General features: G+C 43.4%; 1 protein-coding gene across 1 annotated transcript in view; it reads right to left on the bottom strand.

The window, feature by feature from the left end:
• Positions 1-216: 216 nt before the first annotated feature.
• Positions 217-18,194, bottom strand: part of LOC146035949 (cytochrome P450 2A6-like) — a 53,133-nt gene continuing 35,155 nt past the window's right edge. The window contains exons 7-9 of the mRNA XM_083159671.1: positions 13,306-13,493; positions 2,805-2,946; positions 217-517 (exon numbers count right to left, since the gene is read on the bottom strand). Coding sequence (XP_083015797.1) covers positions 333-517; positions 2,805-2,946; positions 13,306-13,493 — 515 coding nt within the window. The 3' untranslated portion in view covers positions 217-332. The remainder of the gene's footprint in view (positions 518-2,804; positions 2,947-13,305; positions 13,494-18,194) is intronic.

The following is an 18,194-nucleotide window of genomic DNA, read 5'->3' as shown; positions in this document are numbered from 1 at the left end:
CGCTGGCTAGCTGTGCTCGCCACGCTTCGTGTTCACGTTGATGGTGGGGTGGCATTAACAATTGGGGGGGGCCATTTCACACTTCAGGGTGAGTATTTGGGGTCTGTGGGCCATTTAACATTGTTCCCTATGGGAAATCGGGTCAATTGGGCCATTTAATATTGTTCCCTATGTAAAATCGCGGTAATCACGTCGGTCGCATCGCATGCGATTTTTTTGGCCGCATGCGATGCGACCGACGCGATTTTTTTCTTGCGATGGCTAAGATCAATATCATGGGCGCCGTTCTAGGAAACAAGTACCACCCATTGCAGCTGTTGTAAGTGCCTTTCTTATACACGAGAAATGAAAATGATTTTGTGGGTAGGAGGAATACACGCAAAGCCAGTCTCTTCAGGGGAGATGTTAAGGTCTTTGGGGTCCTCTATGGATTTCAGAGTGAATTTTTGCAGGATAATGGTGAAGAAAAGGAAAAGCTCCAGACGCACCAAACTTTCAGCAACACACGCCCTCTTTCCTGGAACAAATGAGATTGCAAAAAAATGTCAGTAAAATAAAACAGAAACGCATGAAGCAAAGTAGAAAATAGCAAAGAAGAGATCTGACATATGAGACTAAAGCCCCATACACATTACCCGACAGTGGGCGCGGACTATATAGTTGACCATATCATCTGCAGGTGGCCAAGATTGTCGGTACACACTGAATGGCATCGTCACTGTGACTTCAGCGGGACACACCGAACATACGGGTCATTTCTCTATATTGCCAAATTGACCTGATTTTCGGTATATATCAATCATCGTAAACGATGCGTGGGAGCGGGCATCGGTTAAGATATTGTCCACAGTATCCACACTAGATGATATTGTAAAGAATATCGCTCAAAAGCCCCTTTCTGAGTGATAATGCTAACAATATTGCCTAGTGTGTATGGGGCTATTCTGTGCACTGTAATGCAAACCTCACAGACTTTCATGGAAAAGTCACAAATTTTGTGACTGTCCCACAGCCCACCCGCAAGCAGTAGTGTCCCAGGTTGGGGGGGTTGGAGCAGCTGGGAGTCCCCCTTTCACTCGCTGCTCTACACAGAAACTATTTAGCCCACAGAGGGGACAATGGGGCATGCCAGCAGCTCACAGAGCCCAGGCCCCGTTCCTCAGACACTACACCCCAATTTAGTTTTTTGAAAAGTTGGGAGGTATGCAATGTATTCTGAAATCATAGCAATGTAATCTGAAATCACTAAAATATCATCTGAAATCACTGCAATGTTATATAAAATCACTGCAATATAATCTAAAATCACTGCAATATAATCTAAAATCGATCCAACCACCAACAGCCTAACTAATCAAACCCCTCAAATTACTCTGGTTTCTGAAATGTGCCTGGAATCATATTTGTCTGCCAAGGAGAAGCATCTGGATTTACTTGGAGAAATAAACCAACCAAGGATTTAGGAAGATTTCATATTTTCTAAAATATTCAATTTATCAGACATACTTGGTCTACAAAGAACGGTAGGAAGATCTTTAAAAATATATATATATATATATATATATGCAAATTTCCAAAAATGGACATTCTTTCGCAATTTATAGATTGCAGCCTATAATACAATAAATTGCTGAATAGTTGTCATATAAAAGTTTTCCAACGAGTCATGCAAATTTCCTGATGTACAAAAGGTCATCTCGTATTCTCCAAATTGCTGGCTATAAGAGTCACGAGTTACACCAAATAACATTCTATAACATGCCCTCATTAGGACACTCTGGGTTAGAAAGTGACCCTAAAAAGGTCTTTAATCGCTTTACAACAGATCTGCTTGGTTGACTTGTCTGTTTGATTGACCTAGGCGGGGCACACACTATAATTAAATTGACACAACTTGTAATTTCCGGGCAAACTGGAACGACAATTTGTGCATATTTTGTGGTGTGTACCTCAGTTGCTAACTCCCGCAGGTTGTTAACGATATCTTCTGATTGGCTGCACTGCACGGTTGGCATATCAGCTGGGAATACATTACTTTGAAAATTTTGTAAATGATAAAATTTACTAAGATGGGAGTTCTATTGAGGATGGGATGGTGCCAGTAACAACCGATCAGATACTGCATCTTATTTATTTAAACACCTTCTAGAAGATAATATAGAGAATCTAATTGGTTGCTAGGCCAGACGTATCAAGCTTCAAAAAGTGATAACATGGAGAGTAATAAACAGCCAGCCAATCAGCTCCTACCTGCCATGTTACAGGCTGGGTTTGAAAAAAATGACACAAAGGGGCTGATTGGCTGGTAGTTTATAACTCTCAACTTTATCACTTGTTAGCAGTCAGTAACTAAGGTTCTCTGAACGCTTCTTCTTCTTGACATAAAAGTGGTGGTACTATAGCAGAAATATGGAAAATAATTGTGAGCATATTATAGTGTGTAATGAGGATTTTATTCCTTTTTAGACAGACCAAGTAAGTAGTTGTTCTTAATTAACCCATTGTCACTAATGCACAAGGGAAATCTGATGTGTGATAATGACAATAACGGTCTGTCTGTCTGTCTATCTATAGATGGAGCCTTCTTCAACTAGCCATCTCTGGATAGCCATGGTGAGTCATGGCTCACCAAAGCCTATTGTTCTCAGCTGCAATACAATACATAGAACAATACAGTAGGGGATTAGCATAGGATTAAGTTCAACAGTTCTGGCTCACTTAATCCCATTGAAGGGCTAGATAAGGATGGCTCTATCTGTATCCACCACCACCACCACCACCACCACCACCACCATCTTTCAGACCTATAGAAAATGGTATAAATCCATTCTTTTTCTTTAATTTGCCACTCTCATCCAAGAAATGTTTAATATTGAATTCTTCAGGAGTTTCAAACTCTGACGGGTCCTGTAGGGCTGTGGTCAGCATCGTAATAACATCTGTACCCTGAAAGGAATCACATACAACAATGGATCACAATTGTGCCTATGCAGAATACATTTTTTAATGGTTCTCAGGTAAAACTCCTATAAGCCTTTATGCCAGTACAATAAGTTCACGACAACACAACAAAAAACAGCATTATTATTCTGGTTTGTTCAGGGATAAACAGTATATGTGAAATCTAGTTATTTATTGTATGTTGTATTCCAATATACTGTATATAAAGCATGTTAACTGTACTTTAACATGATGACGGTTATTTGATCGGGGAGGCTCCAGATTGGGGGGGGGGGGGGTTGGAGCACAGTTCAATATTCAAATAGTAGAGTAACACCAACTGCCATCAACTACCATTCCAAACTGGCCGTTGGTGTGGCTCCCCTATTTGAATTTTGAACTGTGCTGCAGGTTCACCTCTGGAGCAGCCACTGGTTAGTATTGTGAATGACAGCACTGATAGCCCTGGTGAAATCTGAGAAAAAGTGTCATGAAGCAAGTAGTTGGAGGGTTCATGGTGAACAGAAGTGGGGTTGGAGATCCGCACAGACTAAGAATCTGTATGTTTATTGAAAACCAACTTGAAGAACTACACTTATTGATAAATTCTGGTAGTTGAGGGGGTTGGTGGTGCGCCCAGCGTTTAAATATCAATGATTGGGGATTTGAAATTCCCCAGAGAGGAGAGGCGGAGCCACGGCGGCGTGCATGTGAGGTGAGGAGAGTTTTCAGCTCCCCAGCGTCTCTCCCTTAAACCTCCATTCCTCGTTCCACAAACCCCCTCATATGAAAAAGACTCACCGATAGAAGAGAGAGACGAGCCCGGGCCGTGAGAGGGTACTGAGAGCTGAGACGGAGAGCGGCCAGGGGTATCTTATTGTGCCCCGGCCGGTGCCGTGCCTGTGGGAGCCAGTGCAGTGGACGGGTGACGTCAGATCCGGCTGAACTCGTTGACCCACGCTGACTGTGCCGCGAGTAGGAGCGTCCGGCTGGCTGGAGTCTAGTCGGGGACTGCCGTGTGTTGGGACCCCGTCAATACCCCCGTCAATACCGCTGTTGGAGAGGGAGGCTGGAGCAGTGGGGGGGACACCAGACCCCGTGAGAAGCGGCCGGGAAACGGCACGACAAATATCTTGTTTGAGAGCCCCAGACTGCATCAGCCAGATCATCATAACACCCAGCACGTGGGCGCTGTATTTTGATACTGGGAGTACAAGCAACTGAGTGAGCATCCCCAGGAGCCGGTGGCAGGACTGAGTCGAAAACGCATGGAACCTCTCCCTTGGTACAAGGTAGTAGAGGTAGTGTGGTGAATTATAATAGCGGCCTGTCTAGAACTGAAGTACGCTGAGGACGGTGGTGGGTAAGATTGCCCTTATTTTTTCTTTTGGGATACATATGACATTGCAGAACGCTGTGCAAACAGCAGAGTATACTGAGAAGAGGTTATTTGCACAGTGTTGGACAAATTAGGGACAGGGACACTGTGTTAAAGACAGTAAGCTAAAGGAAACCTAAAGTCAAGTGGAAAGGGGTGAATAAGCCCGGCATAAATACAGTATATTACCCAATAATGGGGAAAACATCTACTGCAGCAGCGCGGTTAGAAAAATATGCACGAACCCAGAACACAAGTAACCCCATCCCCAGTACCCCACAGTCTACCCCTGTGAAGGCAGGAGGGTCTCAGTCACAGAATGAAGTAACATTACAGCACGTGCTTGAAGCAGTCAGTACGTGTGAAAGTCGCCTATCAGGCCAAATTGATAAATTACAATCAGATATCACTTTACTGAGGGATGATGCCCAAAAAATAAGAGACCGAGTATTGGAGGTGGAGAATCGAATTTCATGCATAGAAGATAATATGGTACCAATGCAGAAACAGCTAAAAAGTACGACCAGTAAAGTGTTTGAATTACAGAATAAAGTTACCGACATGGAAGGTCGACTGCGTAGGTGTAACCTACGTGTTATCGGCCTAGAGGAGCGAGTTGAGGGAAAAACCCCTGAAAAATTTATGGAAGAGTTGATACTACAGGTGTTCGGGAAGGAGTCCCTAACCCCATTCTTCGCAGTGGAACGTGCCCATCGGGTACCTGCTAAACCCCCCATCCCAGGAGGCCCGCCCCGTACTATGCTGTTAAAACTTTTGCATTTCCAAGATCGGGACAATCTATTAAGACTAGCCAGATATAGTGAGAAAATGTGCTTCAATGGACAAAAAATATCATTTTTTCCGGACCTCCCGTATGTGATTCAAAAGGAGAGATCACGATTTAAGGAAGTGAAGAGCAGGCTCAGAGACTTGAATCTAAAGTATTTTATGCTTTATCCAGCTAAACTCCGAGTGTTGTACAATGATGAGTCTAAAGTTTTTTTCTCTCCTGACGAAGCAGCAGATTGGCTGAATAAAACTCATCCGGGCCGTAACCAGCTGTTGGCCAGTGGAGATTCAACATTGTAAACTGGACAGTAGATATAAAGCAATAATGAAACCTGAGGGTTAGGTATAAAGAAACATAATTTATAAAAAAAAAGGAAAAAAAAAAAAAAAAAAAAAAAAAAAAAAGCATATGTACCTAAGTCTCGGTTGAGTGAGAGGGGGGGGGGAGGGATGGGGGAGGGGGGAGGTTAAATACAGCGTATAAAGGGGGTATAAAAAGGTGTAAATATAAATAATTGTTAAAATAGTATGCCCTCTATGAATTGAAAGGCTGGGGAGCTGAGCACGCCTTAAAATAGGGGGAAACCCTAGTGGCAGAGTGTAAGTGCCTCCAAAGGGAGTTACGGTGTGAGTAAGTGTAGATTAGTGAGAAAGGGGGTTACAATAGGTATGCCTAAAGGGATAGGTTATACAGGGAGGGGGGAGGAAAGGGGGGTAAATGTTTGTCTTGTATGTGATGTAGAATTTGTTATGTGCATAGCCTGCAACTCGGGGTTGAAAAATAGAATGGACATCAGGGGGGATGTGCTGGTGTGATAAAGTGCAAAAAGAGGAGAAAACTGGAAATGGTTAGGGTGTTAACATGGAACGTCAGGGGGATAAATGAAAAAATCAAGAGGTCACTTGTGATGAAGCAATGTAAAACAATAGCAGCAGATATAATATGTCTTCAAGAGACCCATTTATTTGGTGATAAAACCCTGGCGTTGAGAAGACCATGGATAGATAAAGCGTACCATTCCCAGTTTTCTCCGGCATCCAGAGGGGTATCAGTGATAATAAAAAAAAATATTGGATTTGAATGCATAACCAGTAAAATTGATCCACAGGGGAGATATGTTTTTTTGGATGCAAATATTGAAATGTGTAGAATTTGTATATTAGCGTTGTATATACCTCCGCCATTTGCTTATGATATACTTAGGAAAGCAGTAGAATTTGCAGCTGAGAGACCTACAGCACAAATTATATGTCTCGGGGATTATAATGCAGTTATGAATCCAGATATAGATAGACTGCAGATGAAAATGGTTAAGGTTGTGAAAAATAAAGGACTGGCTGAATTTATACAGCAGGTAGGATGGAGGGACGTCTGGAGAGAGAGACATCCTAGTGTCCGGCAATTCTCCTGTTATTCTGCGCCACACGATTCCTTTTCAAGGATTGATATGATTTTGGTTTCACCCGCTTTGACCAATTATGTAGCGTTAATAGAATATAAAGCACGAGGTATATCGGACCATTCGCCTGTAATTATGGATTTAGATTTGAATTTGGATAAGGGATTTTCGTACTGGCGTTTTCACCCCAGTTGGTTGACTAGATTCAATAGTGATGAAATAATGGTAGGGGAAATTGAGGGGTACTTTGCACAAAATAACACTACTGCCAGTAACACAGTTGTATGGGAGACATTTAAAGCCTTCTTGAGAGGTATATTAATGAAGGGAATTGCTGTGGGAAAGAAAAAAGACAGGGAAGTGGCCAGTGCACTGGAGGTTGAGATGGTTAAGTCGGAAAATCAATATTTGTATGATAAAAGTGAAGCATCTAAAGAAATATGGTTAAAAGAACAGCAGAAATGGCTAGAACACCTCCAGGTAATGGCCACTTTTCGAATATTAAAAAGCTCTCACCAAATTTATTTAAATAGTGATAAGGCAGGTAAATACCTATCACACATGGCAAAAACAAACGCGCCCTCCACTATAGTAACTGGGATTTACTCAGATAACGGCCAGATAGTAACTTCAACTCCAGAGATAGCAGAAGTATTTGTTAGGCATTTTAAGGAGGTATATAGATCCAGATTAGATATAGAGAGGGAAGAACTTGAAAATTTTTTAAGGCATCCTATGCTCCCTTCACTGCCGGAGGAGAGTAGGCAGATGTTGGAGGAACCCTTTACTGTTAAAGAAGTGGAAGAAGCCATTAGACTTATGCCACCGGGTAAGGCACCAGGGGTGGATGGCTTGCCGAGCGAGGTATACAAATTCTTGGGGGAAGATATGGCCCAACATATATGGAACTCATTTAGGGGGATGGAACAGGATGGCAAACTTTCCCAGTCAATGACGGAAGCAGTGATTAATGTCATCCCAAAAACAGGAAAAAACCCTTTAATGGTTGATTCATACAGGCCGATTTCCTTGATCTCTGCGGACGCGAAGATATATGCGAAGATTATGGCAGTGAGGCTGGGTAGAGTAATCCATCATATGGTACATCCGGATCAAACCGGTTTCATTTGCGGCAAATCAACTGCCATTAACCTTCGCAGGGTCTTCTCGTATTTGCAGTGGGCAGGAATTATGGATAAAGGAGTTGGAGTGGCGTCATTTGACGCCAATAAGGCGTTTGACTCTGTAGAGTGGCCCTTCTTACGGCAGGTGTTGAAGAGTTTTGGTTTTGGACCCTGTTTTATTAAGAGAGTATTTCTTTTATATCAAGCACCGAAGGCGAGAGTACTGGTTAACGGATATGTGTCAGAAACATTTAATCTTTATAGGGGAACCAGGCAGGGGTGTCCACTGTCACCGCAATTGTTTGCGCTGGCAATGGAGCCCCTTGCCTGTAAACTAAGAAACACACTAGAGATCCGGGGAGGACCAGATGCCTATAATATTATTTCATTGTATGCTGATGACCTACTGATTGGGCTCTCAGAGTACCAAAGAGATTTAGATAGAGTGCTTGAGGTAATACAAGAATATGGGAGATACTCCGGATTAACAACTAATCTGAGTAAGTCGCAGTTACTTATTACTGGAGGACAAGGAAACCCGTTAAGCCCCCAGCTCCACCACCCACCAAGGGTGAACCAGTTCAAATATCTGGGAATACAAGTTGCAGCTGAAATGGGAGCATATGTGCGGAATAACCTAGATCCAATAATTAGTGAAATGAAAAATAAATTTAAAAGTTGGGCAAGACTTCCCCTTACTGTAAGTGGGCGTATTAACCTGGTCAAGATGGTCATCCTGCCTAAGGTATTGTACGTATTACAGCAAGCACCGATTTTCATTGAAGATGCTGTATTTAATGGGATGCATGGGGTTATATCTTCTTTTATATGGGCAAATAAAAAACCAAGGGTTAGGATGGCCATATTGACTAGGTCACGGAAAAATGGGGGACTCTCGATGCCTAACTTTAGGTTATACTACTATGCCTCACAATTAGCACACATAAAAGGATGGATGAACGGGCAAGAACATCCTGCTGAGTTGCTCAAGTTATTGGCATTAGTAGCCCCTAGACATACGCCACTGCAGACGTTACTTACAAAATCAAGAATTAAAATTCAGGTCCCCTTAATAGTACAGGCTAGGAAAGTGTGGCAGCGAGTTAGTAAGAATCAGAGGGTGGGTGATACTGATCCTGATACATTCTTGTTTTCATTAAACGGCACTGAAATAATTCGAGATCAGCAAGTTGCAAGAATATGGAATCAATATGGAATAACGTCCATTGGTCAAGTGTATAGTGATAAACACATGAAGTCCTTTACGCAGATGCAGGATGAGTTTGGACTCTCAAAACAAATGTTTTTTAGATTCTTACAAGTACGAAGTGTGATCTTACTGCAGAAGGGGCGAGATGGTATTAGTATAAAGGAATCCCCAGTTAAAATGTTTCTAAATAAGCTAGAAAAGGATAAAAAAACGTCCAGATGTTACCAATTCTTGTTGGAAAACACACATGATGAAGATCTAGCTGCACTTAGGGCAAAATGGGATACTGAGATTCCAGGGATTAATGAAGTAACATGGAGAATTGCACTTAATTCTATTTCAACTGCAACTAACTCTACCAGAGCCCAACAAATTCAATTCAATATTTTGCACAGAACGTATATGACTCCAGAAAAAATTAGTAAATTTGCGCTCAATTATATTAATAAATGTCCCAAGTGTGATGAATTGCAATGTGGATTTTATCACCTGATTTGGGAGTGTAGAATAGTACAGAAATATTGGCAAGAGATAGAACAAATAATGTTACAATGTGGCATTCAGTTGCAAAATGCCACTCCCCTGGCATATATACTGGGGGTCTGGCAAAACGATAAAATCACGTCAGGTCAAAAGCAACTGGCCATAAACTTATGTACAATGGCTAAAGTAATTATTGCGCGCTCCTGGATGGCGAAGACTGGTCCTGAAATTAGAGCATGGATCAATTTGGTGAATCAAACTAGTGAACATGAGAGATATATAAGCTATATGCGTAAAACTACAAATAAGTTCTTTGAAACATGGGAGGGTTGGTTCAAGACTAAATTTTATAAAAAACAGTAATATGCCCAATAAGGGCTCTACACACGGAAACACTAAAAAGCACACTACTACAACTTATATTAAATTCAAAAAAAAAAAAAAAAAAAAAAAAAAAAAAAATATCAATGATTGGACACTGGGTTTTTATTTGTCAGAAAAGAGAAATCTGGCAAAAAAAGAAAGAAAAACGCTTTGTGGGCGCACTCTTTTGAAATGATTTAATTAAATAATTAATACATGACTTTTATTTTAGACTTACTTTAAAATAGGGTGGCACAGGGGGTTAATTAGGATTGAGAAAGTTAAGATGTAGTGTGATCCTTGAAGCACTGTTTTTATCAAGGTACAATTACCAATGATAGTAGGCAGTGAAATGATTAGGTTCTCCTCTCATATACTATAATTAATGCTTAATAGCGATAATGTACCTGAATGGTAATATGGGGGGAGAAAAAGTTCCACAGCCTCAGAAATGGTAAATATACAGTTATATTATTAATAATAATAAAGAACACTCACTCCGGCAGTCATTGTTGCAGGTATTTTATTTGATATCAGATACGGCGGCCCTTACCCCTAATCGTGATGTTGCCATTTCTGAGGCTGTGGAACTTTTTCTCCCCCCATATTACCATTCAGGTACATTATCGCTATTAAGCATTAATTATAGTATATGAGAGGAGAACCTAATCATTTCACTGCCTACTATCATTGGTAATTGTACCTTGATAAAAACAGTGCTTCAATGATATATTAAAGGTGTGATTAATCTGCGAATCTTCCTTGAACTACACGAGTACAAGGATCACACTACATCTTAACTTTCTCAATCCTAATTAACCCCCTGTGCCACCCTATTTTAAAGTAAGTCTAAAATAAAAGTCATGTATTAATTATTTAATTAAATCATTTCAAAAGAGTGCGCCCACAAAGCGTTTTTCTTTCTTTTTTTGGAGGGTTCATGGTGTCAACACGTTCTCCAATGTCCCAAAAACATCCTTGGTAGCCTGAAACATAGCAAAAAAGTCAAATTGCAATCTTATAGCAAAAAAGTTATTAGCTTGCAATTTGACAATACTCCTAGTATAAAGGTTCCCTCAAAATGAGCCGTGTACCTTGCCACAGTTTTAGTACTCTCTAATAGACAATCTGACACAAGGCATGCTGGAATGGGTAGTTCCACAACAGCTGGAGCGGCGTAAGTTTGTCACCCCTGTTTTAACGGTTAGGGGTTAGGTTTATGGATCGTGTTAGTTTAGGGCTATGGGTTAAATAGTGAAAAAAATGCTTTGTTAATGATGCGACTATCAACATGCACAATGTCAACATTATGATCACGTCAACATCATGAATGTTGTTGACATGTCACAAGTTGACATACAGATGTAGCCATACCTACCCATCTCATGGATGGAGCGATTAGTGTGCCAGCAGATGAGACATGCAAGACATTCATTCCTATGGGGGACTGCTGGGCTGCGACTAGCTGCATCGCAACAAAGATGAGGATGGCTACATCTCTAACACCTATGCCGACATTCTGAATGTCAACATTCAGAGCAGGTCAACATTCTGCTGTCATCATTCTAATCACCATTCTGAACAGCAGAGAAACATAGTGACACATAAAATCATTCAGCATTTTTATGTTGTGCCATACTTACAAACTGTCAGCTCTCAGTCTCATAACTCGGTCACACAAGTTTTGGAACAGTAAAAGTGACAATCATTGTACGCATGAGGCATAGTTACTTGCCAAATCTCACTAACCTCTACCCAGGAGAACCCTGGGAGGAGACGTAAGTGGCATGTGATGGGGGAGTGGCTTACATCATTAGACTCTGCCTCACCAGGGGGTGTGGTGAAACTACCTGAAATATTATGAGTCTCCCGCAGGATCTAGGTGAGTGGGTAAGTATAGATAAAGTATAGATATAAGTGATGGAGCTCATCTACTGTTACCTACTGTATATGGGATGCGAGTCAGTATTCTGTATCCACAAATGACATTGCACTGTCAAGTTGCTTCCAGATACCTAGTTTTAGTTTTAGCTCTACCATGCATGTCTCACATGCTCGCGTGTCCCATTGGTGCGAATGGGGCACGCAAGCATATCACACACACGCGTGTCCTGTTCTCTGCAAATTGTTCACCGAGATGGGCAGACACGGTGTGCTGTCGGAATGAATGAAAATGGCCCCATCTGTATTAGCGCCCTGGCTGCTTCGCACGGGTTCATTTCTCCGCTTTATATACTGCCGCCCGAGCTGAGCCCCGCACCTGGAATGTATCAATAATAAATTTGAGTCCCTAAAATCATTGTATTTGCTTGGCTCCCATAAGGTATAGGCCAATGGTTAACCCCTTGAGTGGGCTGTCCCGGAAAATTTCCAGGCATACCACTAATATACAATAGGTGGGTGCCAGTGGTGTCCAGGTGTGCACCACTGGCGCAGCACCTCTAGAGCCCACCCCCTTTACAACCATTGAGTCCTCCCCATCACCCTTGCTCCAGCGATCAGCACGCCTGACCCGCCCGCCGTCACTCATTTTACAGTGACGTCGGCGGCAGGCTCGAGTACGGTCAGCACGGCTCAGGGGGGACTCAGAAAGCGCTCAAGCACCCGAGTCCTCCCGAGCCGCCGCGAACATCCCCCAGCCTGCCGCCGACGTCACTAACTGTGACAGGTGGCCGGCTAATGCAGCGGGGACAGCAGTGGCAGGGAAGCTCCCGCATACTAACGCCGGAGTAGAGGTGAGGGAGGGGGGGCTTATAACTTCCTGTGGTGGGTTTTGCTGGGGCAGGACAAACCTGCCCTGGTAGGTTTGTCCTGCCCCAGCAAAACCCACCACTCAAGGGGTTAATATACCTAAACGTTCCTGCAATACTGTACAAGTATTTGTCCAATGGTTTTTTATATATTAAATAGAGAGGGATAGGGTTCCAGCGACTCTATTTGCTAAAGTACTGTAAGGACAGTATAATACATAAAAGTAGGACATTGTATTTATACAATTAAAGATATAAAATAGGGAAGGGAGATATTTCACATAATAGTAAAATAAAACAATACAACATGAGTAAAACAGACACTATGGATTTCTACTTAAACAAAAATAGCATGAAGACTGTCAGAGGTTAGCATAAAAATATATATAAGTAACTTAACTTATTCTTGGAGGTCAAAGGTAAATCAGGCAGCATCCAACGCATTTCGTCCTAAGGACTTGAAGTCTTTAGGACAAAACGCGTTGGATGCTGCCCGATTTACCTTTGACCTCCTAGAATAAGGAGGCGGCGGGTAGCAGGGGACTTATATAGAGTTCGGATCTCGCGAGAATCTGACGCAGGGATGATGAAGTATTGCCTCGTTCTGCTTGGTGGGAAATACCGAACAGCGCTTGGATCGCAGTTCGGATCCCTGCCGTTCGGTAGTGTCTGAATTTCAGAAATCAGGACGCACTCATCTCTAATTTCTCATTTCCATAAAAGGTTCTGTGTGTGACAAACTATTTTTTCAATAAAAAAATGACTATATTACACTGTACACAAATAATGATGATTATTTCAGAAGTAATGGGGATATAGCAATGGTGACAAAACGTGTTATACAGTTTTAACAGTTGCTGGAGTTTACCTTGGGAATGCAGAACCCATGGAAGGTCACGTCCCTGCTGGTGGCTCGGGCAACTCCCATTGGAAAGACATTTGAAATCCTCAGAATCTCATGTAAAACAGCATTCATGTATGGCATATGGTTCCTATCCTCCACGGTAGGTTGTCTTATTTGGCCAATCACCCGATCAATCTCCTCATGCAGTTTATCTGTATATATGAAAAATACAGTGAATCTATAAAATATGGTCTATATATAATTATCTTTGAATAAAACATTACAGAGAGGGCTTATCATTTCAGTTATAGAGAGGGATTATGGTAAATCAGGGTAATGCAAGCGATAGGTGTAATGTTTGTACTGTATAGTGGTGGTACTGGAGGATGAATGTATGAAATCTAGGGCAGTACGGATGGTGTAATGGTTAGCATTACTGCTTCACAGCGCTGAGGTCATGGGTTCTATTCCCACCATGGCCCTAACTGTGCAGAGTTTGTATATTCTCCCCGCACTTGCGTGGGTTTCCTCCGGGTACTCCAGTTTCCTCCCACAATCCAAAAATATACTGGAAAGCTAATTGGCTCCCAACAAAAATTAACCCCAGAATGTCTGTGGGTGCGTGTACATGTGATAGGGAACATAGATTGTAAGCTCTACTGGGGCAGGGACTGAGTGAATGTTCAAATATTCTCTGTAAAGCACTGCGGAATACAGATGGAGAAGGGTTCCCTCTTGCGAATCGCCAGACTGTTTTCCGCTGGCGATCCGCCAGCAGTCCGGTGCTCCATCTGCACCCGGAAGAGGATTTTCAGTGAAGAGGAGGTCACAGGCAGAGGCGTAGGCGTAGGGAGGACGGAGCCAGTGGAGCACACGCTCCAGGCCCTGATTTGGCGCAGCGCGCCGCCGGCCCGCCACCCCCCCCCTCCGCAAATGAGCCCTGTCCCTGCAATGCACTAAGATTAAATATGATTCTACTAGTAAAGGGCAGCGGGTGCCGGCGGCTGCCCTGCCAAGCACCAGCCTCCTGCCCGGCTCACCCAGTCCCTGCCGCCGCATGTCATCGGAGTCCTTCTCTCTTGGCAAGTTGCTGCTGCTGCTCAGGCCGGCTACCGGGCAGCGCAGCAGAATTTCGGACTCCTTCCAGTCACCTGCCCCTGCTACAGAGTGACTCACTCCCTCCTCCCTGGCTGCAGCAGCGTCAGCAGCCTTCCCAAGCACTGGCTGTAGGAGGATTTCTGCTGCCGCCCGTTCCATCCTGCTGTGCTCAATATATTATTCAAGGTGGATTTCTTATTTTTATTTTTTTTATGAAGCTAATAATAAAAACTTATGGCAATAAAGTTGTGGTTTGGGGGATTGGTGGGGACCGGGGGGGGGGGGGGGGGGGGATGGTGGGGTGGAGTGAATCTCTGGTTTCTGCTGTGGCCTTGTTGTGCTGTCTTTATCTGTATAAATATTTTTTATTTATTTACAGCATCTTATATAGCGCAGCAGATTCCGCTACAGCGTCTTATATAGCGCAGCAGATTCCGTTACAGTGTCTTATATAGCGCAGCAGATGCCATTACAGTGTCTTATATAGCTCAGCAGATTCCGTTACAGTGTCTTATATAGCGCAGCAGATTCCGTTACAGTGTCTTATATAGCGCAGCAGATTCCGTTACAGTGTCTTATATAGCGCAGCAGATTCCGTTACAGTGTCTTATATAGCGCAGCAGATTCCGTTACAGTGTCTTATATAGCGCAGCAGATGCCATTACAGTGTCTTATATAGCTCAGCAGGTTCCATTACAGTGTCTTATATAGTGCAGCATATTCTGTTCCAGCTCTTATGTAGTGCAGCAGATTCCGTTACAGCGTCTTATATAGCGCAGCAGATTCCGTCACAGCGTCTTATATAGCGCAGCAGATTCCGTTACAGTGTCTTATATAGTGCAGCAGACTCCATTACAGTGTCTTATATAGTGCAGCAGATTCCGTTACAGCACCCTATATAGCGGGCAGCGCAGCAGAATTTCGGACTCCTCCCAGTCACCTGCCCCTGCTACAGAGTGACTCACTCCCTCCTCCCTGGCTGCAGCAGCGTCAGCAGCCTTCCCAAGCACTGGCTGTAGCCTGGAGGAAGAGGAGGATTTCTGCTGCCGCCCGTTCCATCCTGCTGTGCTCAATATATTATTCAAGGTGGATTTCTTATTTTTATTTTTTTTATGAAGCTAATAATAAACTTATGGCAATAAAGTTGTGGTTTGGGGGATTGGGGGGGGGGGGGGTGGATGGTGGGGTGGAGTGAATCTCTGGTTTCTGCTGTGGCCTTGTTGTGCTGTCTTTATCTGTATAAATATTTTTTATTTATTTACAGCATCTTATATAGCGCAGCAGATTCCGCTACAGCGTCTTATATAGCGCAGCAGATTCCGTTACAGTGTCTTATATAGCGCAGCAGATTCCGTTACAGCGTCTTATATAGCGCAGCAGATTCCGTTACAGTGTCTTATATAGCGCAGCAGATTCCATTACAGTGTCTTATATAGCGCAGCAGATTCCGTTACAGTGTCTTATATAGTGCAGCAGATTCCGTTACAGTGTCTTATATAGCGCAGCAGATGCCATTTCAGTGTCTTATATAGCTCAGCAGGTTCCATTACAGTGTCTTATATAGCGCAGCAGATTCCGTTACAGTGTCTTATATAGCGCAGCAGGTTCTGTTATAGTGTCTTATATAGCGCAGCAGATTCTGTTATAGTGTCTTATATAGCGCAGCAGATTCCGTTACAGTGTCTTATATAGTGCAGCAGATTCCGTTACAGCGTCTAATATAGCGCAGCAGATTCCGTTACAGTGTCTTATATAGCTCAGCAGGTTCCATTACAGTGTCTTATATATAGCGCAGCAGATTCCGTTACAGTGTCTTATATAGCGCAGCAGGTTCTGTTATAGTGTCTTATATAGCGCAGCAGATTCCGTTACAGTGTCTTATACAGTGCAGCAGATTCCGTAACAGCGTCTTATATAGCGCAGCAGATTCCGTTACAGTGTCTTATATAGCACAGCAGATTCCGTTACAGTGTCTTATATAGCGCAGCAGGTTCTGTTATAGTGTCTTATATAGCGCAGCAGATTCCGTTACAGTGTCTTATACAGTGCAGCAGATTCCGTAACAGCGTCTTATATAGCGCAGCAGATTCCGTTACAGTGTCTTATATAGCGCAGCAGATTCCGTTACAGCGTCTTATATAGCTCATCAGATTCCGTTACAGTGTCTTATATAGCGCAGCAGATTCCGTTACAGTGTCTTATATAGTGCAGCATATTCTGTTCCAGCTCTTATGTAGTGCAGCAGATTCCGTTACAGCGTCTTATATAGCGCAGCAGATTCCGTTACAGCGTCTTATATAGCGCAGCAGATTCCGTTACAGCGTCTTATATAGCGCAGCAGATTCCGTTACAGTGTCTTATATAGCGCAGCAGATTCCGTTACAGTGTCTTATATAGCGCAGCAGATTCCGTTACAGTGTCTTATATAGTGCAGCAGATTCCGTTACAGCACCTTATATAGCGCAGCAGATTACGTTACAGTGTCTTATATAGCGCAGCAGATTACGTTACAGCAGTGTTTTTCAACCACTGTGCCGTGGCACACTAGTGTGGCTTGAGGTGTTCTCAAGTGTGCCCCCAGATCTAGAGATACCCAAACCAGTTTACTGTCACCACCACTTCAACTGTTATTTATTTGTCTATTCTTTTCATGTAAAGGGACAATGTATTTTATTTTTGTTACCTGTGGGGACCAGTGTGTTTGTTTTTTTTATATGGGGGCCAATAGGTTTAGTTTTTTCCTGTGGGGTCCAATGTCATTTGCCTTGTGGGGATCTCATGGTGTGCCTTGGCAATTTTTAAAACTTATTTAGTGTGCCGCAAGGTAAAAAGGTTGAAAATCATTGCGTTACAGTGTCTTACATAGCGCAGCAGATTCCGTTACAGCGCCTTATATAGTGCGGCAGATTCCGTTACTTTGTCTTATATAGCGCAGCAGATTCCATTACAGGGTCTTATATAGCGCAGCAGATTCCGTTACAGGGTCTTATATAGCGCAGCAGATTCCGTTACAGTAAATCATATCTGTGTCAGATACATATTTTATGACAATGGGATGGTCCTAGAAGTTGGTTTCATGCCACACCCCGGGATTACAAGAATGCCTGTTATTATTAGACACATGGTAGGCAACCCATCTCGTCATCCTAACCGGTGCAGAGTATTCTCAGTGCTGCACTCAGCTCCCTGGCCGCCCCACTCAGTTGCTGGGCCACAGATCAGCCCCATCCATCCCAACGTTTCGGCCACTGGTAAAATTACCCCGCAGGGTGCTGGTCAAGGTGAGGTCATTTCAGAGGTGAGGTTATCTGCACTCAGGGCGGCCATTATATGGGTCTTCCCACCTTCCCTCCCTGTTCTGCTCCAGTTCTCCGACCCTCCCTGCTCCACCGCACTACTAACACCCTCCCTTCCTGCTCTGCACCACTATTCCCACCCTCCCATCCTGCTCTGCAACACTACTCCAACCCTGCATTACTGCTCCACACCACCATTCCAACCCTGCTCCACACCACCATTCCAACCTCTCTCTGCCTGCTCGACAGCACTACTCCAACTTTTCCTCCCTGCTCTGCCCAGCAATGGGCATGTTTTCCATTTATGTTCCGGAATAGCGATGAGGTGGCGGTGGTAGTACTGGAGAGGGGGTTTAATTGTGCTTAACCCCTTCCCGACATATGACGTACATTTACGTCATATGTCGGTTGCGGGGGAATCAAGCCAGCTCACGGAGTGAGCTGGCTTGAAAGAGAGCAGGTAATGGCTGTATATTACAGCCAGGCACCTGCTCTCACGGCCACGAGCGGCGAGTTCGC

Source organism: Crinia signifera, chromosome 9 (genome assembly GCF_055691185.1).
Source record: "Crinia signifera chromosome 9, ASM5569118v1, whole genome shotgun sequence".
Lineage (NCBI taxonomy): Eukaryota > Metazoa > Chordata > Amphibia > Anura > Myobatrachidae > Crinia > Crinia signifera.
This window is presented reverse-complemented; position numbering and strand designations above follow the sequence as displayed.